We start from the raw sequence: 27,801 nt of genomic DNA, 5'->3' as shown, positions 1-27,801 counted from the left end.
ATCTCATCGAGTCTTTGTCTGCATGAAGGTCGGTATGACAGCTGTTGTGTTCGATGACAGGAGAAACCGCGTAGCATAAAGAGTGCTTGACCACTCGCCTAGCTCTCGGCATGGCCTCCCTCGACAAGCTCGCCATTCGTGGCGTGCGCTCCTTCGACGACAAGTCGATCAACATCATCCAATTCTTCCACCCGCTCACCGTCATCGTCGGCTACAACGGAAGTGGTAAGACCACTATCATCGAATGCCTCAAATATGCGACCACAGGCGATCTGCCTCCCAACACCAAAGGCGGTGCCTTCGTGCACGACCCGCAAATGGCCACCTCCAACGAAGTCAAGGCGCAGGTCCGGCTTCGATTCTATGCCGCCAACAAGGTCCGCATGAACTGTGTACGCAACCTGCAGGTCTCGCGTAAGAAAGGAGGTGGCCTCACTATGAAGACGCTCGAGGGTCTACTTCAGATTGCCGATGACGATGCGAAGACTGGCAAACGCGGCACCTTGTCGACCAAGTGTTCCGAGCTGGACGAGGAGATCCCGCGATTGCTTGGTGTGTCCAAATCGATCCTCGAGAATGTCATCTTCTGCCATCAGGAGGACAGCAACTGGCCATTGTCAGAGCCAGCGAGTCTCAAAAAGAAGTTTGACGACATCTTCGAAGCTACTCGCTACACCAAGGCGCTCGACAACATCAAGTCTCTGCGAAAGGACCGCACTGTACAGCTTAAGGTCGACAAAGCGGCGCTCGAGGGCCTCAAAGTCGACAAGGACCGTGCCGATACCATCAAGACCAAGCTCACTCATCTTCAGGCCGACCTGGCCCAAAAAGAAGCCAAACTCGAAGATCTCAACGACGAGATCCGCGTCAAGACGGTGCAGAACTCCAAATTCTACGATGAGGCCACGCGCTTCCGCGAGATCGTCAGTCGCGCAGAGACGCTCGAAGAAAAGGAGAGACTACACAAGGAGAACATGGAGGCCCTGCAAGCAAGCATGACACCCATCAAGGACACCGATGAAGAGTTGCAGCAGCGGAAGCAAAGATTCCAGTCGCACTTGGATCAGAACCAGAACAAAATCCATTCTCTCAAACGACGTCAAGCGGAGAAGGAGGATGAACTGGAATCCAACGAGCAGCGTCATAGGAAGAAGCTGTCGGAGAAAGGTGGTCTGGAAGCGGAGAAACGTGCGCACGTTCAGGCCAAGGAACGGCGCGAGTCTTCGATCAAGCAGATCGCGAATGAGCTCGGCATCAAGGGCTTTGGTGGCGACGGGCTGACCGATACCCAGATCCGCAGCTTCGAAGATCGTGTCAAGGACGAGGTTCGGAAGCTCGATGATGAGCTCGCACGTCTGCGTGAAGCAAACTCGAAGAAGGACGATGAACTTACAACCGTGTGGCAGAACATGCGCGCCGACCTCCGAGCGAAGCAGACCGCCCGCGAGCAGCTCACGGACTCGGTACGGAAGCTTCGCGAGAAGATCAAGAGGGCTCAAGACGAGCTCGACGGATATGCTCTGAGCAGCTCGGACATCGAAGGTGCCGAGCGTGACCGAGATAGCCTCTCTGCTAAAGTGACTGCCGCGCAAAAGGAGTTCGAAGAGGCAAGATACGATGACCAGATTCGGAAGAAAAACACCGAGATCCGGGAAAAGGACGACCTTCGAGAAGAGCGCACGTCCGAGATCAATTTGCTGAATCGGCATGCAGAGCTGCGGGCATCGCTAGCCTTGAAGATGCAGCAGGCAACAACACGCAAAAACAACGCTCAGGAGCTGCTCGATCGACACAAGGCAGCGCTGGATGAGCGGGTTCGTACTGGTGTGGAGCTCAAGGAAGTCGAGAGTGAAGTCACTCGAGCCTTGTCGAAGCGCGAGAAGCGTCTCGAGGAAGTTGAGGCGGACAATGCTGAACGGAACCGTGAGCTGCAACAGGTCGAGTCGGCAATCTCGTTTGCTCGCAAGCAGCTCGTTTCCAAGCAAGCGATGGCAGTAGAGCTGCAGAAGGCTGTCCAAGACATTCTCTCGCCTGACTTTGACGATGTCGAGGAGGCGGTCAAGGTCTGCGCGGAGGAGATCGCGGCTGCAAAGGACGAGTACGCATCCATCGACTCGCTAGACTCCTTCCTTCGCAGAGTTCTGAGGGAAGCGAAGGGCAAGGGACACTGCTTTGCATGCAACAGAGGCGTCAGTCCGAGCGAGTACGAAGCCATCGAAAAGCACGTCTCCAGCACGCTCAGCTCGAGCAACACAGCACAGAAGAAGAAGGCGCTCAAGGCGGACATTGATGCCTGGACAGAGCGCAATGCCGAGTGCCAGACTGCGCTGGCCAAGGATGCACAGCGTAAGGTCATCCAGGACGTCGAGATCGTCGAGCTTAAAACAACCATCGCAAACAAAGAAGCAGAGCTGAACGTTGCTGCTGAGGCGGCAGAAAAATCCTCCGCCGAAGTCACCAAGCTCCAAGCGGAGGTGAAAGAACTGCAGACGTTGCGTCGTACTGGTGGCGACATCGCACGACTACTCTCGGAGGCGAATGATCTGGACGCCGAGGTGCAGAACTTGCAGAGCGATCTCGCTAGCACGGGGTCGACGCAGACTGGCGAGCAAGTGCAGGCAGACATCGACCAGCTCGCGGCGTCCATCAAGGTGCTCAAGCGAGAGCTCAACGTCTTGCAGCAGGATCGCGAGACGAAGCGCACGTTGATCAACAGCTTAGAGCGCGATGCTCATCGAGCCGAAGTTACCGTGATGACGAAAAGGCAGGAGTATGCCAAGAAGGCTTCCGTCGAACAACAGCTGCAGGAGATGAACGTGGAGCTGGAAGAGCACCAGAAGCGTACCAAAGGTCTCGATGGCGAGATCGAAAGCTCGAGTGCGCCGATTCGTTGTGCTAAGGACGAGCTGGAGTCGTTCAAAGCTGAGGCGAGCGAGGCCGAGAGCAAGCTCAAAGCGAGGGCTGATAAGCTGGAGGGTTGGGCAAAGCAGATCCGCGAGCTAAACGCTGCGGTCAATGCCTACATTCAACAGCGTGGAGATCAGCGGCTGGAAGAATGTGAAGAGGCTATTCAGGAGCTTGTTGACAAGATCCAGGCCATACATCGCGAGGTCAAGGAGCTTACGGACAAGGTGGCCGAGTTACAGAAGGAGGTGAACCAATCCCAGGCTACTGAGCGCAACATCGTCGATAACATCCGCTACCGTCAACTTGCCAAAGATGTCGCTAAGATCGAGGAGGAGATCAACTCGTTGGATCTCGAACAAGCGCAGCGCAGCCGGAAGCATTTCGCCGACAAGTACACCGAGGCCAAAGAAGAGGAGAACAGGCTCAACGGTGAGGCCTCGCACCTGAGCGGAGAGCTTGCATCGCTCCGATCGCAGATCAAAGGTCGCGAGCTTGAGCTACGGGACGAGTTCAAGGGCGTACACCAGAACTACAAGCGCAAGCTGATCGAAGTCAAGACCTCGGAGATGGCGAACAACGATCTGGAAAAGTACGCCAAGGCGCTCGAGAACGCCATCATGCGCTACCACTCAATCAAGATGGAGGAGATCAACGACATCATCCGCTACCTGTGGCAGAAGACCTACCAGGGTACGGATATCGACACGATCCTGATCAAGTCGGACAACGAAGGAGCGCGTGGCAATCGGTCGTACAATTACCGCGTGTGCATGGTCAAGGACACGGTGGAGATGGACATGCGAGGACGCTGCTCAGCAGGGCAGAAAGTGCTGGCGTCGATCATCATCCGTCTCGCTCTGGCAGAGTCGTTCGGCAGCAACTGCGGTATCCTGGCGCTCGACGAACCGACGACGAATCTGGACAAGGACAACATCGAATCGTTGGCGCGCAGTTTGGCCGATCTGATCAAAGAGAGGGCGGAGAACAGCCAGTTGCAGCTGATTGTGATCACGCACGATGAGGATTTCCTGACGCTGCTGGGGCAGAATGACGTGCTCGAGTACTATTGGAGGGTCAGCCGTGATGTCCATCAGAAGAGCATCATCGAGCGCGAGCGCATCCGCAATACGTGAAGGTGAAGCGTTGAACCACGTTGTCTTGTTTTCTTTCTTTCGCATCCTGCATTGCATTCCTACTGTCATGAAAACGCATCAATCACGGCGCTCACTTTCAACGAGTCTCATCAGTTCTGTGAGCTTCCCTCGATTGCCAGTGTTGTGCTAGCGCCGAGGAGGCTGGCGAGCGTAAGGAGCCTCGGACAGGAATCCTGGACACTCGATTTAACACATCCAGAATTTTCCGGTACTTAGGCGAGATGAGCGTTGACGTGATCTTTGCGAAGAAACACACTCGAGTGTGACTTTAGAGGGAAGACGCCGCGTCTGGCTTGCTTGCTCTCCACAGCCACGCAAACCAACCAATGATCCGATCCCATGACAGAAGCATCCCTCTAGACGGTCACTGCGAATCACGATCGCAAGCAACAGCTTTCGTTTCGAGCGATCAAGATCTGGCAGATCCGCGATATGCGTCGACGAGCGCCGCCTCCACCCTCGGAGGTGGTAGACCTCGACTATGGCAGTGCGGAGACGCCACTGGCGAGCGAGTCGCAGCCAGGGCCGTCAAATGAAGTCGAAGCTCTTGCTGCGCCCCCACAGTACGTCGCGGTCGGTCGCGGCCGCAAGCTCCTTTCATACGAGACGGACGATTTTGACACGGCTGCGCCATCAACAACCGCTCCCGTGGCCACGAATTACGATTCGGCAGCATCTCAAGGGCTTGAATATGTCAGTAGCGCATCTGATGTTCAGCCAAGCGCAGCTGCTGGACCTTCATCTGCATCCCATCGGAGGTCTGCAAGCCCTGCATCGCTGAAAGAAAGTCTTGGTGGGGCTGCTGCAGATCACTGGGAAAGGGTAATTGCCGATTCAGAGGAAGGAGGATTACCTCGACCGCCACCTCTCCCAGCTTACCCTCCTCCGGCACTTCCTCAGGACGTCAACCAGCACGGCTCGGCGCCCTATGCCTATGACCCTAACGCGCCAGAGTTTCATCCCATTCTGCACGCTTCTGCGCCGCCAACCTTACCACCAGAGTCCGAAACATACTACGCGCCTCCTGATCAACAAGCCTACCATGCCACAGCAGAAAGCATTTACATGCATCCGGCCGGTCATGGTCCTCCCTTTCCGAGCTATGAGATGCCCTACAACCCTCACGCTCCTTACGATCCAGCTCTTCACGCTGACCCTTCTTCCAGCTATCCCTACTTTCCAAATCCCCCCAATCTGACCTTCTATTCGCAGCAACATCACCCGTACCCAACCGGCTTCAATCCGCAGATGCAGTATCTCAACCAAAAACGTCTACTCAAGCAGCAGAGAAAGCGGGAGAAGAAGCAGAGAAAACGCGACAAGAAGGAAGCCGCCAACGCCGCATTCGCCTCACTTGTTGCCTCGTACGAGCCGGCATCCTCGTGGGGTGCAAGTGGCAGGAGACCTGATGGGGATTTGATCTGGACCGATGACGGCAAAACGCAAGCAGCCGCTATGGTCAGAGAATTGCACGTGCGGGGAGTGGCCCCGCAACGATTGGTGGAGAGGGGCATCTCTATGCACATGATCGAAGCTTGTTGTGTCGAGGCAGGCATTCCCCTGCGGCCTCTACCGGCACAAGATGCGGAGGACTTGGAGGCGCGCACGAGGACGATGACCGAGGCTAGCAGCAGCCAGAACGGAAAGGTCTCGACGACGCCAGCGGAAGACGAGCTACTGGCTAAGGAAGAGCAAGGCATTGCCTTGACGCCATTGGAGGAGCTGAGGAAGAAGGTGCTAGCGTCGCGCCTGGCAAAAGCAGCCACCGCTGCATCAGCTTCAGCGAACGCTACGCCCAAGGTTGTCGACAACACAGCTGCTCCGGGAGCATCATCGGATACGACGACCGCGTTCAACCGCACTGCTACTTCTGGCGAGGCGGACGCATTGCTTTCGCAGATAGGCGAGGTTCTACGCAGCCTCATCCGATCTGCGTCCGAGGCTGCTGCTGCTGCCGAGGACACGTCTATGCAGCCCACTTCATCGACGACCAGAAAGCGATCCTATCGAGACGTCGATGCAGTGGAAGGAGAACATGGCTCGATCACCGCCGATCTTGCCGGAGGCGATAGCATGGGCGATGTCGCTCCGAGCCGTCGACAACGCATCTCCTACGCAGACACTTTCAGTCGCAGAGCCGAGATGCCTGCTGGCGAAGTCGATCTCGACGCGCCGGTGCCGGACCTTCCAGACTTGTCTGTCTTGACATCAAACTCGCCGAGCTTGGGCGATGCTGCCCCCCGACGTCGTAGACCGGTGGCAGCTGACTTTGACACTGCAGAGTATCGTCCGCAGAGTGTTCGCCAAGATCGATTTCTGGACGTGCCCTCAGGCCTCAACACGGTCGTGGACCTCTCCGACGACGAGTCGGACGAAGACGAAATTACCGCTGCCGGCGATGCGAAGGGTTGGACATCCGTACAGGGCCATGTCGATATGCGCGACATCGTGCTGCTTCGTCAGAAAACGGCCACAGAACACTATGACACCTTTTGCGCCCTCAACGGCATCAAACCTGCGGCAAAGCCTTTGGCACGAGTGCAGGAAGGATCCGTCGTCACAAACGAAGCGAGTGAGCCTTCGACAATTGGTGAAGGTGTCTCGAAACAAAGCCTTCTGGCTCATGTGGCAGGAACGGACGCTGCAAGTGTTGGCACTTCCACCCCGTCGCGAGAAGATCTGCTGCGCAAGGAATTGGAAATCAAGCAACTGATGCAGAAGATCCAGATGATGGAGAAGCGCAAATCCCAACAGCAGAGTGCGACCCCATCGCCAGCGGTTTCGCCGATGCCATCACGCATCCTTCGGCCGGTCGTTAGCACGCAGGCTCCAGTCGCGGAAGGGTCCCAGGTCAAATTGCCTCTTGGATTCGGGCAGAGTCTCGGAGCTGCAGTCGATGATGCAAAATCGAATGCGATGGCTGCACCGGGACTCGGTGTCGGGACGCTTTCACAAACAGTCAGCAGCAGCCCCGCCAAAACTGGCGGACTGAGGCTAGACCCGGCCTTGCAAAAGCAGCGCGAAAGCCTCCTCGCTTTGCTGGCGAACAAGCGCAAGAATGCAACGGCGGACGCGGCCAAGGCTGTCACGGAGCGGTCAGGCAGCACCAATGAGGGAGAAACCTCGGAACTTCCCGAAGTATCATCAGAGCAAGCGATGTCAAGCATTGCGGCATCCAATGGAGTCTCTGCAGAGAAGGCGAACGTAACGCAAGCGGTCCAACCGGAGGTGAGCAGGGAACCGCCCATGCCATTGCATGTTGAAGTTGAAATCATTGACGCATTCTCTCCTCTTCAATCGACCTACCGTCTCCGGCCAACCAGACGTCGCAGCCGCGCATCGTTTCGCGCTATCGACCGCTGGTGCCGAGTCTATTGCAAAGCGTAGGTTGACGAGTCAGATGACGTCCCAACCCACAGAGCTCACCCATTTATCTTTCCTTTCGATCTCCCCTTCACCTTCTGACAACTGATCCGCGCTCTCTCTCCCCCATCTACCCCTTTCCCTTTCTACGCCATTGCGAGGAGAGCAGGTCGCATCACGAGTCAGGTCCTACCTTCCGCCATCACTCGGCTTCTCCACATCACCTGGAACCGCAGCTTCGGCGGAGAGTGAGAGGACGTCCGTCAAATGGTGTCCGCGGGAAGCAGACGGTGGCGACTGTCGAGATGCAGGTTGCTCGCAGCGTCACGTTCGAGGTGAGTTGCAGGCGCACGCGAGCATACCATCGCAGAAAGTTGGATTCTGATTCAGGTCTCGCGGTTGATGCTTTCGTACAGAGTTCGATAGTGAAGATCAAATGAATTCCGCCTCTTGATGAGGCTCGATGAAGGTAGGTGTTGTCTCTCACAGTCGGGAAAGAGGAATGGCAACGCTATTCGACAAAGCAAGCCATGCCTCTTGAGCTTCCGATCCCGAATGCAGTCTTCTGGCTCTGGTTTCGATTCGACTCTGTACGCGGCTCGCGATGGCTGCCGAGGAAAGCATCGCATACGGTCCGCCGTCTCGTGGCAAAAGATGATCATGTGGCGGGATCTTGTCGACAAGAGCTGCGCTCGAACGAGGTGAACGACTGCCCATGCCTCGTTGCAATTTCACATTGTTCAATCAACCAGAACGCGGCTGTGCAACATGCAACATCGTGAGAGACACATCCAATAGCTCCGCAACACCTCACCCTTCACCCCGCACATCCCATCTCTCCCTCATCACACTCATCACACCCGTCAAACTCATCATCGCACTCTTGAACATCGACCACCTCCATTCTTCTGTTCCCCTCTCTACGCCAGATACGAGTACACATCCTTGCTACCCTCCACCCTCTCCAAATACTCCTTGTCAATCAGCTGGTCAATGGCCTTCTTGATATCCGGGACTCTGGGGCTGAACCTGCCGCTCACCTGCGCCACGGTCTCCTGAATCAACGTCTGGTGCTTCAGCTGCTTCCTGCTCTTCATGATCCTCACAATCGTCGCTTGCAGCAACAACCTCCTATCCTCGTCCACCGTCTTCAACACGTCGTTCGACTCCACCTTCTGCTCCGATTTGATTGGCAGGTTCAGATTGACACGAAGCTTCTTCGACTTGAAATTCGTGTTCAGCTCGTACGCCTCTTCGTCAGCCGACGACGGCTGCAATACCTTCGCCTTGGACAGCATCGCCAAGACAGGTTTGATGGTGGCATCGTTGAGGCCCGTAGCTTGCTGCAGTTGTGCCTTGGTCAACGAATCGTTCGTGTTGAACTGCAACAACACCGCCGTCTGGAAACTCGATGTTTGGAACTGGAGCTGCTTCTGCGAGAGATAGTTGGCCTTGACCTCATTTTTGCTCAGCTGCCACAGCCACGTCAATTTTCGACCGGAATGCTTGGCCGAGTAGTGGCGTTGGAATCGTTCGTACGTCGGTAGCAGCTCGGTGGGGATCGAGAACTCCGTCGTTGGCGCTTGCAACGGCCAGAATCCATTAGCAAGGACCAAAGCATAAAAGTCGACGTCCAACTCGGCCTTGTCGTGGTTCTTCGCCATGGTCTCCTTGAAATTGTCGTTGAGTTCCTTGCTCAGGCCCATGTCGGTGAACATTCGCGCAAGCTTGGCCGTGTACTCGAAACCACACGCCTCTTTGAGCCGCGAGATCATGTTGGCCTCCGCATCGTCCGAGGCAGATGCAAAGTTGACGAGACGTTTGGCGAGCATCTTGGAGTAGAACTTCTGGAAGACGTCCTTGTCTTCGATGTACTTGAACACCACCATGACGTCGTTGAGCGCCTCTTCGAGCGAATTCTCGGCAGACGTCTTGTTGGATTTCTTGAGCAGGGCGTCTGTGTGTTTGGCGAGGAGCTCGGGCGACTTGGAGGTGGAAGTGCCGGTGGCCTTGTTGCGGTTGACAAAGTCGCGACAAGCTTTGTCGAGTGCGGCCAGGAAGCCGGCTTCGCCACGGAAGGCGACGTTGACCGTGTTGAGGTTGCTTCGGTGTGCGTCCAGCAAAGCAGAAACGTAGGCGCCTGGATCGAGGGAGTCGCTTGCTGCAGAGGCAGCAGCTGTGGCGGCAGAAGACGAGCCAGCAGCGCCGTTGGTCGCAGCGGGAGTTGCAGCAGCAGCAGCATCGCCGCCGCCGATGACCTTTTCGACAGCAGCGAGACCAGCACGCTTGACGTGCTCTTCGAAGTTCTTCCGGAGCGGCTCGAGACCTTCCGGAATGCGCGAGAGGAGGGTATAGATGCGGAAGAGATCGTCGGCCTGTTCGAGGTCAAGAAGCTGCTGGAATTCGTCCCAGAGCATGGTCGAGTGGCGTCGCACCAGCACATTGTCGCAGGTCGGCACTAGCTTTGTGCGTGTGGAGGCATGGAGGTACAGCTCGACACGATCTTCCTCCTCTTTGAGCCTGGTCTCGGCCTTCTTCATGTAGTCTGTGGCGGTGTTTTGCGATACAAAGGCATCGGACTCGGCAGTGTAGTACACCTCGGTCGCCTCGATGAAGGGCTTTTCGAACTCTTGACGGTAGACATCGAGGTTTTGACGGTTGGTGTCTGTCTCGTCGAGACCGAGCGATACGAGAGAATCGACGACCTTCTTGACGAGGGACGCCTCGATGACCTCACCATTGCGCTGCTTTTCAATCTGTTTAAGCAAAGCTTGCACTAGGCGACCCTTTTGCTGGACGTAGCGGAACATGTGCTCCTTCCATTGCACCAGCGCAAGGATGTAGACGGTATAAACGTATTTTCGGCCCTCGTCCTTCTCGCGTTTGACCCAGTGGCGGTTGAGGTATGCAAAGAGGCGATGGACAAAGTTGGCGCCGGTGGTGTAGCGGTCCCATTCGGTAGCATAGTATCGAAGCAACGGCTCTTCGGAGAGGCCGTCAGAGCCTGTTCGAACTTGCTCTAGATGAGTACGAAAGTAGGCGGTGAGATGATTGTAGAGTTCGGCGCCGACGAGATTGGTGCCGCCCTTGGAGCCAAAGGGACCCGACGAACGGCCGAGCGCAGTCGATGAGGAAGCTAGCGAAGAGGAAGTGAAGTGGTTGTATGCTACTGTGTAGAGCTCCATGTATCGTGGATAAGTCATGCCTTCCTTGAGGCGGGTCATCATGAGGTCGATGCCTGGTTCGAGGAAGGCCCACGTCGCCTTCGCATCGTGGACAGCGGGAAGTCGGCTACCACCAGCTGCTGCGGACGACGGCCCTGATGATGAGAATCCCGGCCCTGACATGGTGTACTTGAGCTAGAAGCGATTTCGCGTTCGGGAGTGGACCGTGTACCGAATCGATGAGGATAAGCTCGGTCCGCCACTGAATGAATGGGCGCTGTGGTCGAGTGGGAGCCACCCTCTGTGGTATCTCTGACGTCCTGGTGGCGAAACCGTGGTCGCGCTTCGTTTACAGATGAGCCTGCACAGTAAGGCAAGCGCCGATGGTGCTCAAATCGATCAGATAATGCGCGACGGTGCGCAAAGAAGGGCTGAGTTGGATAGGAACGACGTGTGACGTTAGGAAAGGAATGACTACATTGGCTGTTGGACTTTGGAATGAGCGTGGCTTGACCGCGCACTCTGTATGAGCCTTTTGACACACACGGATGGGATTCGCTCGATTTGCTGCGCTACGCTGCCGTGCGCCTTTGCTCCCCTGGGACTGCGCCAGGAATTTCGCCAATTCCAACCGGGTGTCGCGATGTCAGTGTCGCCTGAGGTTGTAAAGCCGTGATCGGGTCTCTAAATGCCTCCACTTGCTCAGATCCGACGACAGTCAAACTCCGGTCTAACAGCTTTGTGTCGAGAAAGATCGATACCAGCATCTTGGCTTCTTCATCAGGCAAACGTTTACAGACAACGGCTAGGTGTGCTCTGCTGCGAAAGTGGTGTGCGAATGACAGAAAGGCAGTGACAAATTCAGTGGTGATAATGCGAGGAAATCTAAGCTCAACGATGTGTGTGTGTGTTTTCCTCAAAGCTTGATGCCGGTCCAGATGGTCGCGACACCAAAGGTGAGATCCTCCCAGGCACCAGCAACGTCTTCGCTTCCTGCTGCGCTTCCAGACTCTGCAGGGAAGCCAAGACTTGTCGCTGTGGGAGAGCCGGGCAGATGGAAGCCAGCATCCTTCATCATCCTTGCAAATTGAGGCTGCGTCGGAAAGCGCTCGATCGACTCGACAAGGTACTGGTACGAAGCACGATCGCCAGCAAGCATCTGCCCTAGTGGTGGGAGAACGTTGAAGCTGTACTGTTTGTACACTTCGGCCAAGACGGGTACATTGACCTTGCCAAACTCGAGACAGCTAAAGACTCCTCCCGGCTTGAGGACGCGATATGCTTGCCTCAGCACCTCGTCAATGTGGGTGCAGTTGCGGATGCCGAATGCCATGGTGAAAAGGTCAATCGATTCGTCTGGGATGGGCTTGCTTTCAAGAGGAGGCAAGTACGGCTGCTTGCTGTTGGGACCGCGCACGGGCTCGGGTGGCACCGGCATGGTGGAATCCAGCTGCTCGGCATTGCCAAGCTGGAAGCTGATCTGCGGGCCACCCCAGTACATGGTCTGCTTGAATCGTTTCTGACCTTCTTTGAGCATGCTCGGATTGATGTCGAGGACCGTCACGTGGGTCTCGCGATCGAAATGCTTTGTCCTAGCATGATCAAGGATGCGCAGAGCAATGTCTCCGGTGCCTCCAGCTACGTCGAGTACCTTGATGCCGCCACGTGGGTCGAGCTTAGAGACAAAGTGGTCTTTCCACAACCGGTGAATGCCGAGCGACATGGCATCGTTCATCACGTCGTACTTGGATGCCACGGACGAGAAGACGGAAGCTACCATGGACTCCTTCTCCTCCTCCGCCACCGTCCTAAAACCGAAGTGCGTCTGCTTGTTCTCTGGCGCTGATCCATCCATTCCAAAGCTTGCAGCGGGTCTTGAGGACGTGAAGGTGCTGCCGGACGAGCCTTGGGCAGATGGGGCATCGTTTTGATGAGGAGGGAAAGCGCCGGTGGGCGGTCGATCCGATCTGCTGTAGGGAGTCGAGACGAACGTGCGCGAGGAAGAAGCGACCGACTGGCGAGGTGCGCCAGATGCGGCCGACAGCGTCGACCTCAGGGCTGAAAGCGTATACCTTTGCGCGACCATGATTGTCGAGACCGTGTGTTATTGCGAAGGAGTGAAGGAGAGGAGGTCAGAGGCGGAAGTCGGTTGGTTTCCACGACCCAAGATGCGGAAGCTGGTCTCGCGCTTACGGCGATATTCCCTTTTACCGAAAAGGCGCAGCAGAGCTCGTTCTTCCGAAAATTCCATCTCCCGATTCGACGAGTACCGATTGGTGTGTTCAGATGTCAAACGTCGAAAACGCACCGAGTTGGTTGCTCAGTCTCGAACAGGATCTTCCAAACGCAAGTGTCGGCCAGTCCATCAACTACTTGACGGTATTTCCGACGCGCTCGACCCTTTCCACTCGACCTCGCTTGCTCACAGTGTGCTGCGCTGTCAGCAAGAGCCTCGTCAAGGAGTGGTCAAGCGCTGCTGCCCAAGGTCCGTCTATGCACTGCTGCCATTGACAGGCTTCTCTCCGTCCACCATCCGACAGCTTCAAAGGCGAGGCCGCAGCCGTTGATACTCGCTAGAGGCTTGCTGGCGTTCAGCAGTTGGTGGGAAACGCCATGTCAGCATTCACCTACACAGAGGCGGAAGCGTCCGAAACGGAGGCCAAGCATCTCGTGCTGCGCCAGGTCGCCAAGGATGTCACGATCCGTCTCTCGGAGCCGCTCAAAGTCGCCGAAAGCAAACAGCATACCAACCTGCTCTCCGTGTCCAACTCCAGAGGCCTTGTCTTCGCTGCCACAAACTCGGGCTTCGCTGTCATTCGACTTGCAGAGCTCAGATCTTTCTTCAAATCCGCAGCACGCAATTCCACGCCCATCCTCGATCAGACATTGCGCTCCATCGACACCAACTCACTCAACTCCATCACATCGTTGCCTACCTTCGTCACCTCGGCCAACAATCACTCCACCGTACTTGTTGGATTCCAGAATGGTGCCATCGCAGCGTGGTCCGTCTCTGGTCTCGTCGATGGCACCCAGCTCGAGCCAAGCTTTGTCCTGCAGCCCCCTACTCCCGGCCTCTCTCTCATCGACCTGGCACCCAATCCTTCCGATCGACCCGAATTGGCCGTCGCACTGTATCGACAGGACGGAACGCCAGGCGTGCAGTCGGGCACGCCCATTATGCTCAACCTCAACTCCGGCTCCTTCGGCGCTCAGCTTGATTCTACCGGCTCTCGTGCGACCGCGGTTTGCTGGTCTGTTAAGGGAAAGCAGGTAGCCGTTGGACTCGAGTCGGGCGAGATCGTTCAGATCACTCCAGAGGGCGAGCCCAAGGACCGCATAGCAAGGCCCGAGTCGCTGCAAGGATCCTATTATGTTTCGGATCTCCGTTGGCTCGAGAATCACGTCTTTGTCGCAACGTACAACCTGCCTTCCTCAGGCTCGACCGACGACGATCCAGAGCATTCGTACGAAGTCTACACCATCCTGCGAGACGCCAAGCAGTCGACGATCACATTTGCAAAGATGCCCATGGATCCCGCTCCTCCATACGGCGACACATCTCGACTCGGAACCCGCTTCGCTGCCTGGCTCAAAAGCTGGGAGCCCTCCAAGCATCTCGTTTTCGTCGCCAGCGGTCCCAGTACAGATGTTGGCCTCATTACTTGCTCTTCCAGCGAGGCAGGAACTGCTGCCTGGTCCACTGTCGAGCTTGAGGAGACTTCCAAACCGATCCTCCCCTTCTCTTCTGTTGACCAGTCGTCCGACACCGCCCCGGTCGCCCTCGATTTCGACCTGACTTCGACAGACGAGGTGGATGATCCCAATGCGGTAGCTCGAGGCGATGACAAAACCAAGATGCCTGCCGTACCTATTCTCTACGTCTACACATCAGATGGTGTTCTGCTCGCCTACAATGTGATCAACACACAGCAACCATTCGACGGCATGGTTCGACCCTCCACAACAGCGCCAACCGCCTCCGCCTCAGCAGCCGCGCCAGCACCACAATCAACACCAGCGCAAACGACTCCCGGCCAAACGAAGCCAGCTGCGTCCGCGTTTGGCTCTTCCTCTGCCTTTGGCCAGCCATCAGCATTCGGCCAATCATCCGGGTTTGGATCCAAGTCTGCTTTCGCGTCTTCTGCCACGCCATCTTTCGGCCAGTCCTCCGCATTTGGATCGTCTACAGCGAACTCCTCACCGTCACCAGCATTTGATGCGGCTTCCGCTTCCACACCGTCCGGTGGGTTTGGCTTTGGCGCCTTTAGCAGCGCGGCCGGCGGCGGCAAGCAAACATCCGCTTTTGGCTCGACCGGATTTGGCTTTGGATCCGCTTCCACCACTGGCAAGGATCCCTCCCAGGATGCATCAAAGGGTGCCCCGACGCCTGCCGCTTCCTCGAACGCTGCAGCGTCCCCGTCTGGTGCCAGCGCCTTTGGTGCGAGGCCAGCTGCCTCTGCCTTCGGCTCGTCGTCTCCTGCTCCATCCTCCACGAGCACCACAGCACCGTCCGCATTTGGATCCACCTCAGCACTCAGTCAAAATTCCTCAGCAAAGCCTGCATTCGGGCAGTCCTCGGCATTTGGTCAGACCTCAGCACCTGCTTTTGGCTCGGCGTCCGGCTTCGGCACCACCTCCGCCTTTGGTGCCAGCCCTGCTTTCGGTGCCAAATCTGCCTTTGGTTCCGCAGCGTCGTCGGCCTCGCCCTTCGCCCCTAACACTGGAACCGCCACGCCGCCAAGCACTGCCTCCGCCTTCGGTGGCTTCGCATCCAAATCTGGAGGTGCTTTTGCATCCACCACAAATCCATCTCCCACCTCCATCTTTGGAAATAGTGGTCAGCTGGAGAGCAAGAGCACAGCTGCTTCGACCGGACTGTTTGGCTCTGCCGCTCAGAATGCGTCGACTTCTCCCTCTCCGGCGTCAGCGTTTGGCTCGTCAGCGTCCAAATTCGGTCAAGGCTCCTTCTCGGCCTTCGCTGCCAACAAAACTGTCGAGGACAAGGAGAAGGATATGAAGGGCAAGAACGACGAGTCATCTGCAAACGGGGAAATTGAAGCAGGCAATTTCTCCTTTGGGGGCCTTGGAAGCATGCTCGGCAGCAACGACTCGACCCTGTCCGAAAGACGGTCGCAACCGGTTGCAGCTGTAGAAGCGCCTGAAAAGGAAGCGGGGGCCGCGAGCACAGATCCTAGCGTCGAGGGCGCTGATCAGACGCTGACAAGTGTCGCCGCCTCGAAGCCCTTTTCCTTCAGTCCTGCACCTGCGCCGAACTCGAGTGGTAGTAAAGCGAGCGACCCTGCTTCATCGAATGCCGCAACACCACCACCGCCCCTTGCGTCGGCTTTCAGCTCTGTCAAGCTAAATCCCACTGCAGGAGCACCCTCCGATCGGCAGAATTCCTCGTTCAGCAACACCAGCTCGAGCTCCGTTGCGTCGACGTCGTCGGAAAAGGTCGGGAACAACAACAAGGAGCAGCCCGCGTCGGCTCTGGCCTCCAACGATAAATCCAAGACGGCCGAACCAGCCAAGCCGGCATTCAGTTTTGCGACCGCTCCAGCAAAGCCTACCGCTTCGCCGCCGCAATTCTCTTTCAGCTCTCCTGATGCTAAAGCTGAAACACCGACCAAGGGTGTCAAGGATGAGTCCAAGCCAGCCTCTCCGGGTCCTTTCTCCTTTGCGCCTGCTGTTGAGCAATCGACCACCGCTCAGCCATCATCGCCCTTGACCTTCGGCGCAGCTGGTCAGGACAAGAATAGTGCTGAGGCACAAACCGCGCAAACAGCCCCTTCGAAGCCGGCAACGCCGCTTTCTTTCGCCAACAACGCTTCTACGAGTCCGTCGTCGACGACGGCAAAGTCTCCAGGCTTTGGAGGCTTCGGCAGCTTTGGCTCAGCCCCTGCCTCGAGCGCTTCTCAAGCCAAGGAAGTTCCCTCTTTCTCTTTTGCTTCCTCGGACAAGTCGGTGCCGCCTCCAAGCCCGGCGTCTGGAAGCACTCCTGCTGCAAAGCCCACATCGGCGTCCGCTCCGGCGAGCGGAGTTTCGTTTCCTCGGTTCACTTCCACCGCCCCTCGAAGCAGCTCTCCCCTCGCTGCCACCCCCTTCAGCAGCAACGATGACTCTGCCAAAAGCTCGTCGGAAGAGAAGCTCGGCAAAACCGGCCAAACCTTCTCCTTCCAGCAGCAGCCAGCCAAACCTAGCTCCCCAGCGTTTGGCGCACAGCCGGCCACGTCATTTTCTGGATTCTCGCAACCTCAAGCACCGAAAGTCTCGGGTATGGAAAAGCCGACTTCCGCAACGGCAACAGCGCCTTCATTCGGAGGGCTCGGGCCTGCGACAGCAAAATCGTCGCCTCAGTCCACGAACACGCCGGTTGTGCCAGGCAAAAGCGCAAAGGAGCGTTCCGGAAGTCCTCTTGTCGCTGGACGCACGCCTCAACTGTCCTCATCCGAGAACGGAGGCCCGGCAAAAGTGAACGAGAGCGGTATTCAGGGAGAGTTCCTGAAAGCCTACCTCGTCTTGACCCAGGAGCTGGAAGTACTTCGCTCCAATGTGGACCAGTGTGCCAGCTTCCTCGCTGACTTACGGGAGGCGTCGCCTCGCTCGCACTCGGTGGAAGATTTTGCCGACCCGTCAAAGTGGTCCTTTGGCGATCTGCCAAAGATGTTGTCGCTCGCCAAATCGCTCGGTCCATTGACCCAGCGGATCGAGGACGAAGCTGCCTCACACAAGCGCAAGGTCGCCGAGCTGCAAAGTCTGCAACTCAAGGCAGAGGCAAAGAGAGAAGAAGTCGCACGCTTCATTCGTGCACGTAGCGATCCGGAGTTTGCCAAGATGATACGCGTGCGCCAGCTGGGTCCGGAGCACGTCGAAAACCAGAACAAGCTGCGCAAGGCTAGCCAGGTCGTTCGCGACCGCATCGTCGAATTGGAGGAGTACATGGCAGCGCTCAAAGACAAGCTGCAGAATGCTAGAGCGGGTCGAAGCGCCCTCAGGGCGCCCAGTCTCGACTCGGTCGCAAGAGCATGCCGCAACATTACCGCCCGTACGACAGCCGTGACACTGGACCTCGACAATTTGGCGCTCGAGGTGGATCTGATGCGGCCAGCAGAGTATGCGTCCCGCGAGCCCAGTCGCGCTCTATCGCGATCAGTCTCAGTCGTCAGTGGGATCGAAGAGGCTAGCCCGCTGAACGATGTCAGCAACCTCGTGCATATGCTGCCTGCCGCGATCACGCTCAGATCCGCCGACGAGATTACGCATGCCGAGCTTGTCAAGAGCGAGAGTGTGGCTGTCTTCATCAACGCACGCGAGAAGCCGATCCTCAACACACGAGCTGTTCCGAGCTCTCAAAGAGCGGATCGCAAGACGACCAAGCCCTTGCGTGGTTCAGATCTTCAGATCGCCTTTGCAAAGGGACCGGTGTATCTCGGCAAGCGCGTTCCTCCAGCAGTTCCTGAGACCTCCGCTGCCAATGGTGCCACGGATGTGGTCGGCACTGATCAGTTCGCACCCATGGCAAAGGAAGTCGCCGTGCCCAAGCTTTCCGAGCCGCCTCGTCCAGCATCGGCAGCTCCATCTGCTCCTGCTACAGCGCCGAAGGAAGCCAAAGCCGCTCCGCTTACCTTCGAGGTCCCTCCCTCGCCGGGACCAGCTTCTTCTGCGACTCCAGCTGCCGCGACACAGAAGACGGCGGCTCCGCCCAAGCCGCTCAACTTCAGTGGATTCGGCCAGACCGCTGCCGCCCCTGCCAAGGCTGCAAACCCTACTTTCGAGGGATTCGCATCATCAGCCACGCCTTCTCAGGCCACCACGACAGCTGCTGCACCTCAGCCCACTGTGCCTTCTCAGCCTTTGAAGTTCGGAAGCTTTGGTCAGAGTGCTGCCTCCGCGCCGAAGCCTGCGGCAACAGCCTTTTCCGGCTTTGGCAAGACGCCAGTATCCTCTGCCGATGTTTCAGCTCAAAAGGGAGCCACGCAATCTGCTCCGTTGAGCTTTGAAGGTTTCGGTCAATCTGCTGCTAAGCCCGTTGCAACGTCATTCGCTGGCTTTGGCAAAGCTTCCACGCCGAGCACAGAAGCGCCGTCAACTGCAGCGCCAGCAGCTGAATCTCAAAAGCCCGCTGCTCCTTTCAGCTTTGGCGGTCTCAGCTCGCCTGCTTCGGCGTCTAACAAGCCGTCACCTGCACCATTCGCAGGCTTCGGGAGCACTTCTGCGGTTCAAGCTTCTGCGCCCCTTCCAGCCAAATCCACACCGATGTCGACCCCTGGCGCAGCTTCCTCCAGCTCGCCGTTCGGGAATGCTACGCTCTCCTCGCTCGACTTTGGCAAGCTCGGCTCCGTCCCAGCTGGAATTTTTGATCTTCCCACAAAGGACGATACGCCGTTCCAGCCTGGAGCACGTGCAGCCAGCTCGAGCCCAAGCAGCATCCGAAGCTCCAACACGAGCAAATCGAAGTTCAGAGGTACAGCCGTGCAACTTCCACCCACCTCGAGTGGTGGGGATGGTTCAGACGCGGCTGCGAGTGCCTCGACCAAGGCTGCCTCTGACTTCTTCGCTCTTCCCCCTGCGCTCAAAGCGAAGGAAGGTTCGGATGCTTCTGCTCCGACGCCCTTCAAGGGGTTCAGTGGGTTCGGCTCGAGTGCTGGCAAGCCGAACGCCGAGGTTTCGACGCCTGCTCCGAGCAGTAAACCAACATTCAGCTTTGGCAAGCCTGGTGACAAGAACGAGTCGCCTGCGGCTGCCACGGTTGAATCAGCCTCTGCGAGCGGCAGCATCAACCTTGGCAAGGTTGACAAGACGGACGTCTCCAAGTCGCCGGCTACGCCGACCGCTTCGCAGCCCAAGACAGCATCTAGTGGCTTCAGCTTTGGTGGTTTCGGCACGAAGGGCGTCGAAGCTGCCTCGACTGAACAGCCGAAGCAGGTTTCGGCTACGAGCTTCAGCTTTGGCGATGCCGGAAAGAAGCCCGAGACGACAAAGACGGTCGGCGACGGGTCGGACGCTGGAACCCTCAGTAAGGACAAGGTCGACACGGCGGCGAGCGTCGCGAGCGCCGCAAAGGAAGAGTCGAAGAGCCCTGCCAGCTTCAGCTTTGCTACTAAACCTCCGGTGAAGCCTGCCCCTGAGCAGAAGTCGGAGAAGGTAGCTACAGATGACCGCGAAGGAGAGGCGAAGAAGGATGCCGACGGAGACAAGGCCGACAAGCAACCGACGGCTGACAGTAAGGACGAGAAGAGCGAGAAAAGCGATAGTCAGCAGAAGGACGTTGAGACGGACAGCCCAGAGAAAGCCGACGCGAGGGACGCAACAGACAAAGCGTTGCCCGATCCCTCCACCTTCACTTTCTGCAAACCATCCGAGCCTCGAAACAAGGAGCCGTTGACAGAGCCTACACCGTCCAATGCGAAGGATGCGCTCGGCTCGACGCCCGATGCTAAGCCAGCGGCCAGCTTCAGCTTCGGTGCGGCGTCCGCTGCGCCGACCTCGGAGAAGAAGACCGAAGATCTGGACAAGGCGAGCAAGGAAGAAAAGCGCGATCCTGTCGAGCAACCGAAGACTTCATCGGCAAACGGCGCGACATCCACAGACAAAGCCGACGGAGACTTCAACTATCCGCCGAAGCCCAAATCTTCTGCTCCAGACAGCGACAACCAAAAGCCTAACGAAAGCTCAACACCGACCTCGACGTCAGCGTTCAGCTTTGCGCCGAGCAAGTTGAACCCTTCTGCCACCTCGACCGCATCCGCGTTCGGGGGCTTCAAGTCGAGCCCCGGATTTGGATTCGGTGCCTTCTCCTCCAAGCCCACGGACGCCAGCAGTCCGAGCAGCAAACCCGTCAACGCGTTCAGCTTTGCGCCACAGACATCCACCGCCAACAAACCGGGCGCCTTTGGCAGCGCCTCTGCTTTCGGCAGCACCTCTGCCTTCGGTACGCCCTCCACGCCGTCTGCGAAACCGGCATTTGGCAGCACGTCCGCCTTCGGCACGCCGTCTGGTTTCGGCGCATTCGCGGCCTCTCCATCGACGCCAAAGTCTACGGATGGTGGAAAGAGCGATGCAGCGGCAGGAGGTAAGAGCGCTTTCAGCTTCACTGGTGCATCAGGTGGTGGATTCGGTGCGTTTGCAGGGGCGGGCAAGACGTCGCCGTTTGCGAGTGCTAAGGGGAAGGGTGAGGGTTTGGGTGGGGATGGCGATAAGAGCGGCGGGTCGCTGCTGGCTAGATTAGGGGGCAGGCCGAGTCAGGTTGCGTCTGAAGACGGAGGAGAGGATGAAGACGAAGAGGAGGATGACGACTATAGTGATGAAGATGATGATGAACATGACGAGGAAGATGACGAGGAAGATGACCAGGAGGAAGACGACGAGGAGGAAGAAGACTACGACGAAGAAGAGTACACCGATGAGGAGGACTATGAAGACGAAGAGGATGAAGTGGACGACGATGACGTCGATAGCACCATCGGCCACGACCGAGCCGGAGGAGACTCGCTCGAGGAGTCTGCCGTCCACGTCGAGAAGGCCGACGCGCAGGAAGAGGGCGGCTCCGTCGACGAAGAGGAGGAGCAAGACGATGCAGAGGAAGACGATTCTGACGAGGAAGAGGAGGACGAAGAGGAAGGACTCTCAGCAGTCGAAGAGGAGCCGGAAGAAGAAGAAGCGGGTCAAGACACGACGGCCTCGCAGAGCGCTGACCAGTCCGATTGATCTCACACACTCTTACACAAGTAATGCACACCGTCCGTTCATTCACAAACACAAGCCCAATCTCATCCTTGAAACGTTCGTCATTTTGAGCAAGAAACACTTCAGTGCATCAATCCTCCCTCAAGATCAACCCAGCAGCGCCCATTCCCAAACCAATGCACATGGAGACGACGGCGACCTTCTGCTGTCTCCTCTCCAACTCCTTGAGCGCCGTCACGACCAACCTAGCGCCCGTCGCGCCCAGCGGGTGACCGAGGGCACAAGCTCCACCGTTGACATTGACCTTCTCGGGATCCAGACCGAGCTTCTCGACGCAGTAGACGTACATGCTGGCGAACGCCTCGTTGATCTCGAACAGATCGACCTCTTCCTGCTTGACGCCGGTCTGGGCCAGCACTGCCGGGATAGCCGAGCTGGGACCGATACCCATGATCCTCGGTTCCAGACCGGTGACTGCACAAGAGACGTACTTGCCCAACACCTTGAGACCCAACTTGTTGGCCAACGAACGACGCATGAGAATGACGCCGGCAGCACCGTCCGTGATCTGCGAGGCGTTGCCGCCGGTGGTGTTGCTGGGAGCCCACTGGGGGAAGGCTGGTTTGATCTTGCCGAGCGACTCCGCCGTGGTTCCGGCACGCGGACCTTCGTCTGCGCTCACCACCGTAGTCTGCTTGGCACCGTCCTTGCCGACGGTGGGTACGGAGATGGGGAAGATCTCGGCGTCAAACTTTCCTTGCGACTGTGCTTGGACCGCACGCTGCTGGGATCTCGCGGCGTACTCGTCCATCTTTGCGCGCGAGATGTTGAAGTCCTTTGCGACGTTCTCGGAAGTCCAACCCATGGGCATCTTGCAATCGTCGGCCTCCTGGCTGAGCTTGCTGAGCTCTTCCGAGATGACAGTCGGTCTCTTGGGTTGGGTCGACATGTGTTCGATACCGCACGCCAGACCGCATTCGATCTCACCGGCCTGAATACCGTTGGCGATGGCACGGATAGCCATGAGACCGGAAGAGCAGAATCGGTTGACGACGATGGCAGGGGTGGTGTTGGGGATACCAGCAGCGAGGGCGGCAGCACGGACGTAGTACGGTGCTTCGTCGTTGTGAACGTTTCCTACGACAATGTCTTGAATCAGAGCGGGGTCGACGGCGGAAGAGGCGATCAGAGATTTGAAGAACTCGTAGCAGAGAAGATCGAACTTGGAGTCCTTCATGGAGCCCTTGTAGGCTTTGGTGAAGGGGGTTCGGCCGGCGGCGACGATGACGACGTCCGAGTCATTCTTGGCCATGTGGGCGTGAAGGCCCTTGCCCGACCACGAGCGTGGGTCGAGGTGCGAGGCGAGCTGGGTGATGCGCTGAGCCATTTTGAGAGTCGACGGGGTTGGGAGCGGAAGGAGGCGATGGTAGGTAGACGCGAAGAAGAAAGGTTGGGGAAGGTGGTAGCGAGTATTTGTAGGCTGAGTCCAAGATGCGGGGAAGACAGGTCAGGGTTTCGTGGCTGAGGTGCCTCCGGTCTAGCACATTGCCGCTTCACCGGCTGGTACGACCCCACACAAATTCATCTCTTTTTCTTCCTCTGCCACCCGAACGTTCACAAGTCACATCGCCTCTTCTCCATCAAGCAGCGCTCTCACGTTCACCGTCGTTGCCCTTCCGTAGTAGCGAGAGAATGATTTCCTTGATTTGAACTCACCGTACGATATACAACAGGACCGCAAGTACGAGAGTCAACGTCGCCGAAAAACACTTGTTCCGCTGCGCGGTTGAGCTGTGCATTTCGCTCGGGATGGAAGCCGTCTTTACCGAAATTCCGGCTTGTCGCGCGGTTGTCTTGTCTGGGATCCGGTCTTTTCGCCCGAATGCCCGCGGCGCCAAATGGCATTTCCGTGCGAATATTTTGCATCCACAAACGATCCTTGCCAACCCCGCCAACAACCTTCTTTCACGTCGTGAGGGTGATTGTGAATGGCTGCCTTGCACAGAGGGCACTTCGGATACTCATATTTGCGTTTGTGTATGCTTAGTACAGTATAAAGAGCTGGCAAACGACGTGACGAGGACTCAGCGCATTCGCAAGCATCACTAACAGATGAATTAGGTGACCACTGTGTGATTGCAAGCAAGAAATATGGCCCAGAATGGCAGGCACCGAAAATAGAATCTTGAACCCAACCGAATCTCTTCAGGGAAATCAACCAAGCTTCCTCGACTTGACCAGATGCGTCGAGATACCAGACGCTTCTCCTCCGTATCCACCTTGCAGGTTCGACTGTCCTCCCTTGTACACAGCCTGGCGTGAGCCGAGCTTCTTCTTGGCCTTTTCGTACTTGAGACGCTTCTTGACTCGTGGATTGCGCGATGTCTTGGGACGGTGCGGTGTGAGACCCTTGTTCTTCTCAATCTGTCGTGTGATGCCACGGTGCTCTCCATCCTCCAGCTCTTGATCTTCCATGAGCGCAAAGCGCTCGGCGTTGCGTGCCTCGTCGTATTCCGCCTTGGCTTCGGCGCGAGCCCGTTTGCGAGAGGATGCCACCAGATCGTAGTAATCGGCCGCATCGTCATCGTCGTCGTTGTCGTCATCGTCGCCACCAGAGCGATGCGAACGGGAGGATGACTCCATGGGTTGACCCATAACATCGCGCCAATCCTTTTCGTCGGCATCCCCCCAGCCGTCTTGGCCATCCAACGCGATGTCCTTGCCCATACCACCGTTGAGCTGCTGCTGCAGTTTCGCCTCTCGCGCCGCTTTGGTCGCCTCGACACCTGCTCGGCTTCGCTCTCGATCACGGTAGGGGATGTCGGCGTCGCCAGATTGGCGTTCCTTGGCCGCCTTGGCGCGCTGCAGCGCCTTACTCTCGATGGCAGAGGCGTGGAATTGCAACGATCGCTTCCTGGCTGCGCGCTCGGCCGATTCGATCGAAGAGAGCTCCGACAGCTCGCCGAACGTCGCATCGTCAAAGTTGGTGGCATCGGCAGACACCGCGAATGGATTCTTGGCAGCGGAACCGCCGGCGCTGCCCTTCTTCTTGAGTTTGACCTGCAGTGCAGGCTCATCGTCCAGATCGGCAAGGCCGGCTGCCAAGGGAGCGACAGGCTCCGGCTTCTTGACCTTCTTCTTGCCTGCTTCCTTCTTGGTCGCCTTCTTCCTCTGTTTAGGCTGTGCGTCCTCCGTGTAATCTTCATTCTCCACGTCCTCATCATCGCTGCGCCTCTTCTGCTTTGCGCTCCTTTTGGCTTTGACGGGTGCAGCGTTCTCCTTGCCGCTGCTGCCATCGGCGTCTGCCATGAGATCTGCCAACTCGTCGTCATCCAGATCGCCAAGGTCGTCATCCTCGCTGCCTCCGCTGCCTTGGCTGAGCATCTGCATCTCGTCAATATCGTCTGGTGACAGTTCGCCATTGGTGGAGGGCATGCGGTTCGGTTCGAAAGTGAGTCCGAGATCCTCCATGACGCTGAGCCCTTGCTTGAGACGCATCATGCGCTGCATGACAGGGTGTGTTCGCAATTTGGTGGGCTCGGCAGCGAACTCGGGAGAGGCTCGAAGGTGAAAGTAGAAGGTCATGGTGGTGATGTACGTGGCCAACGTCTGATAGTGAACATGCATCACTTCGAGGCTGGCGTGATTGGGCTGCTCTGCCATCATCTTGTTGAGTAGTTGATCCACCCGCCCAAACTCTTCGAGCATGTCGGCATACTCTCCCGCAAGGGCCACAGCTTCAGGGCTTGTTTGCTGCAGCTTGGCCAGAAGTGCTCTGCGAGATGATTCGTCTGCTGGCCCTGCAGCTACGCCGTTTGTCGATGCAACGCCGTTCGAAGTGATCTGAGGGGCCAAGGCGCCGTGGTCATCGCCATCCAGGTCTCGCCTTCGCTGCTCTCGTGATGCATCCTTGGCAGACCTGGCGAGCTGGCTGTCCCCGTCATCGCCTCCGAGGCCAAAGTCGGCGTCGTCCATAACACTGCGGCTTTTCTTTTGCAAACGCTTGACTTCCTTGAGTTCGAGCTCACGCGCTTGGTCCTCGTCGATCTCCGAGTCGGAGTCCATGGCATCGAGGTCGTTGGTGTTGTAGTAGGCTCGTTTGTTGGTACCCCAGCCACGATCGTTCTCGTGCAGTTCTCGGCCTTCTTCTCCGTCCTCTTCTTCGTCATCCTCTTCGTCGTCCAGGTCGTCATCGTCATCAGACGAGACCACGATGTCCGGCTTCTTCGCCTTTCGAGCTTGTCGAGCCGAGTAGCCTTGGTCGTCATCGTATGCCTCCTCGTCTTGCTCATCGTCCAGATCCGAGTCCGCCTCCTCATCCGAGTGAGCGTCATCAATACCTAGAACCTCACGATTGTTGAGGCCAACGTCCATGTCGTCCTCCGAGTCTATGGCGGCACGTTCGTAGCCATCCAATAGAATCTGATCGCGGCTAGCTTCGAAGAGATCCTCATCATCTTTGGGTATGTCGTCAAAGCCGGCGGAACGGCTGAGCGATCCAGAGGCGTCTGCACCGCCGCCGTTCCGACGCCCTTTTGGGCTTCGGCGTGCAACCATGCTGTCGTTGGTAAGGGATGGTTGTAGGTTGATGATGGCAGGAGCAACAAGGTGCACCGTCCCTCGACTCAGCATTACCGTCTGCTGTTGCGGAATTTTTCCCTCGCTGCGGACCCTTTTTCCGTGGAAAGGAGCGGCGCAGCCAAAAATTTCGAAAAGAGCGAGAAGGCAGCCAGCTGCAGCACCAAGAAGAAATTCAAGACAAGCAAGACATCAGCATTTGTAAGCGGCGAAGTGGAGTCGCTCAGACGATTGGGAATTTAGCTCGCGATTTTTTCTCTTGAGCAAGGGTCCAGAGTCCACAGTCCGAATTTTTCGTGCCGGACGCCAGTCAGAACGCTAGCAAAGTCAGGATCGACTTTTGTAACGGGCACAAAGGAATCTTGAACGTTTGGTCCCACCTGTGCTCCTCCTTTCTGCTCTCACACTTCCAACCTGAAAGCTCGGCAATCCTCGTTCTCTTTCTTTTCGATCATCAACTCGCTTTCTACCGGCAAAGCTGGCAAGTTGAACGATGCCTGCCACGAGAACAGGCCGACAGAGCTCGCCGAGCAAGGACGACGGCAGTCCGTCCAAGATGCGCGTACAGCCCATGCGTGGCGCCCGTCTGCGCAGTGCATCACCATTCTTTGATTCTACAAGCACGTCCACCAGCGCCGTCACATCGCAGCAGTCATCTCAGTCCTCGTCACCAGCCAAGGCATCTCCATCCAAGTCTGCTCGCCCCTCGCCAAGAAAGAAGGCACCTGCCGCGTCTAGTGCGCTGCAACCTCCGCCAAGACGATCTACTCGTTCGCGATCCCGTTCGGTCGATCCAGAGAGCCTGCACGTCATCGAGGAGGTATTCGTGCCATCCGAGCCCCGGGATGCGTCCGACACGCCCGACTCGGACGGTGGAGAGTCACGGTCCGGCGCCGATCAAACCCAAGCAAGCGCAATACAAGAGCACAGCCTCGCCTCAATATCCGAAGAAACGGCTCACCCCACAATGTTTCCGCTAAGCGGAGGCACCGAGGAAGGTTCCTCGAGCAACTCCTCAGACAGTGATTCGGGATCCGGCTCGGACTCGGACGCAAGCTCGAACGACGATTCCGAAGTCTCGAGCTCAGCGTCCGACTCGGAAGACGAGCAGGGAGACGACTCCGGCGTCATTGACCTGGATGCGCTTCTCAAGGCGTCTCAACAAGCGTACAAGAGTCGGATTCCCAAGCCTGTCGCTCAAACTCGGTTCGAGGACAATCAGGATGTCATCTCGATTGACGGTGGCTCGGGCAGCGTACAAACCGGCAAGCGTTCCAGCAAGAACCTGCCTCTCGTCGTCAAAGCCAAGCATCAGATGGCCAAACTGCAGCCAAATGCTGACAAACGACCTGGAGCTTCTACAGACAAGCTCGACCAACAGATCCGAGCGCTCGATCAAGGAGATCTGGCCTCGGACAAAAAAAAGTCCAAGCACGCCCGTACCGTCCAAACCTCGACGGGCTCCAGCTGGTTCGACATGCCCGAATTCGGCGCCTCTGCATCGCGTCTGGCGACGCTCAAGAAGCAGTCGGGTGCTGACCGCGGCCACGCCAAAGTCACTGGTGGCGATGCTCGACTCGCGTCGGCGGAACAGCTTCGTCGCGAAGTCCAGGCGCTCCGACTGCGTAACTCCCTCGATCCCAAGCGATTCTACCGAGCGTCGGCCAAGAACCAGGCCATGCCCAAGTTTGCACAGCTCGGCAAGATCATCGCTTCCCCGCTCGAGCCAAAGGCGGTCCTATCTCGCCAGGAGAGGGGACGAACCGTCGTCGAAGAGCTCATCCGCGACGCCGAAGCGGCGTCCTACGCCAAGCGCAAGTTCGCCGAATCGCAAGCTAGCCATCGGACCAACTACAATGGCCGTCGCAAGCCTTCCTCCAAGAAGAGGCGCACTTGAACCGAAAAGCTTCTTCCTCCACCTTCTGCATGCATCACGGTCGTCCTGC

General features: G+C 57.4%; 10 protein-coding genes across 10 annotated transcripts; 5 read left to right on the top strand and 5 right to left on the bottom strand.

The window, feature by feature from the left end:
- Positions 1-110: 110 nt before the first annotated feature.
- PHSY_004770 (DNA repair protein RAD50) lies at positions 111-4,040 on the top strand (the record flags this gene model as incomplete). The annotated part of the gene is made up of 1 exon (XM_012335382.1): positions 111-4,040. One exon carries the CDS (start codon positions 111-113, stop codon positions 4,038-4,040), a length of 3,930 nt encoding a protein of 1,309 aa, XP_012190772.1.
- A 453-nt stretch (positions 4,041-4,493) lies between these two features.
- PHSY_004769 (hypothetical protein) lies at positions 4,494-7,448 on the top strand (the record flags this gene model as incomplete). Its single annotated transcript, XM_012335381.1, has 1 exon — positions 4,494-7,448. One exon carries the CDS (start codon positions 4,494-4,496, stop codon positions 7,446-7,448), a length of 2,955 nt encoding a protein of 984 aa, XP_012190771.1.
- A 362-nt stretch (positions 7,449-7,810) lies between these two features.
- PHSY_004768 (alpha/beta hydrolase) lies at positions 7,811-8,086 on the bottom strand (the record flags this gene model as incomplete). The annotated part of the gene is made up of 1 exon (XM_012335380.1): positions 7,811-8,086. The coding sequence occupies one exon, from the start codon at positions 8,084-8,086 to the stop codon at positions 7,811-7,813; it is 276 nt and encodes a 91-aa protein (XP_012190770.1).
- Positions 8,087-8,344: 258 nt separating this feature from the next.
- Positions 8,345-10,771, bottom strand: PHSY_004767 (hypothetical protein; the record flags this gene model as incomplete). The annotated part of the gene is made up of 1 exon (XM_012335379.1): positions 8,345-10,771. One exon carries the CDS (start codon positions 10,769-10,771, stop codon positions 8,345-8,347), a length of 2,427 nt encoding a protein of 808 aa, XP_012190769.1.
- Positions 10,772-11,504: 733 nt separating this feature from the next.
- On the bottom strand, positions 11,505-12,674 carry PHSY_004766 (hypothetical protein; the record flags this gene model as incomplete). Its single annotated transcript, XM_012335378.1, has 1 exon — positions 11,505-12,674. One exon carries the CDS (start codon positions 12,672-12,674, stop codon positions 11,505-11,507), a length of 1,170 nt encoding a protein of 389 aa, XP_012190768.1.
- Positions 12,675-12,756: 82 nt separating this feature from the next.
- On the top strand, positions 12,757-13,155 carry PHSY_004765 (cysteine-tRNA ligase; the record flags this gene model as incomplete). Its single annotated transcript, XM_012335377.1, has 1 exon — positions 12,757-13,155. One exon carries the CDS (start codon positions 12,757-12,759, stop codon positions 13,153-13,155), a length of 399 nt encoding a protein of 132 aa, XP_012190767.1.
- A 46-nt stretch (positions 13,156-13,201) lies between these two features.
- PHSY_004764 (hypothetical protein) lies at positions 13,202-21,298 on the top strand (the record flags this gene model as incomplete). Its single annotated transcript, XM_012335376.1, has 1 exon — positions 13,202-21,298. One exon carries the CDS (start codon positions 13,202-13,204, stop codon positions 21,296-21,298), a length of 8,097 nt encoding a protein of 2,698 aa, XP_012190766.1.
- Positions 21,299-21,407: 109 nt separating this feature from the next.
- PHSY_004763 (3-ketoacyl-CoA thiolase) lies at positions 21,408-23,182 on the bottom strand (the record flags this gene model as incomplete). The annotated part of the gene is made up of 2 exons (XM_012335375.1): positions 21,408-22,757; positions 22,994-23,182. 2 exons carry the CDS (start codon positions 23,180-23,182, stop codon positions 21,408-21,410), a joined length of 1,539 nt encoding a protein of 512 aa, XP_012190765.1.
- A 309-nt stretch (positions 23,183-23,491) lies between these two features.
- PHSY_004762 (predicted midasin) lies at positions 23,492-25,909 on the bottom strand (the record flags this gene model as incomplete). Its single annotated transcript, XM_012335374.1, has 1 exon — positions 23,492-25,909. The coding sequence occupies one exon, from the start codon at positions 25,907-25,909 to the stop codon at positions 23,492-23,494; it is 2,418 nt and encodes an 805-aa protein (XP_012190764.1).
- A 439-nt stretch (positions 25,910-26,348) lies between these two features.
- PHSY_004761 (predicted rRNA processing protein) lies at positions 26,349-27,752 on the top strand (the record flags this gene model as incomplete). Its single annotated transcript, XM_012335373.1, has 1 exon — positions 26,349-27,752. The coding sequence occupies one exon, from the start codon at positions 26,349-26,351 to the stop codon at positions 27,750-27,752; it is 1,404 nt and encodes a 467-aa protein (XP_012190763.1).
- Positions 27,753-27,801: the final 49 nt, after the last annotated feature.

Source organism: Pseudozyma hubeiensis, assembly GCF_000403515.1.
Source record: "Pseudozyma hubeiensis SY62 DNA, scaffold: PHS45, whole genome shotgun sequence".
Classification (NCBI taxonomy): Eukaryota; Fungi; Basidiomycota; class Ustilaginomycetes; order Ustilaginales; family Ustilaginaceae; genus Pseudozyma; species Pseudozyma hubeiensis.
Note: the sequence above shows the minus strand (reverse complement) of the source record. Positions and strands in the feature narration are given on the sequence as shown.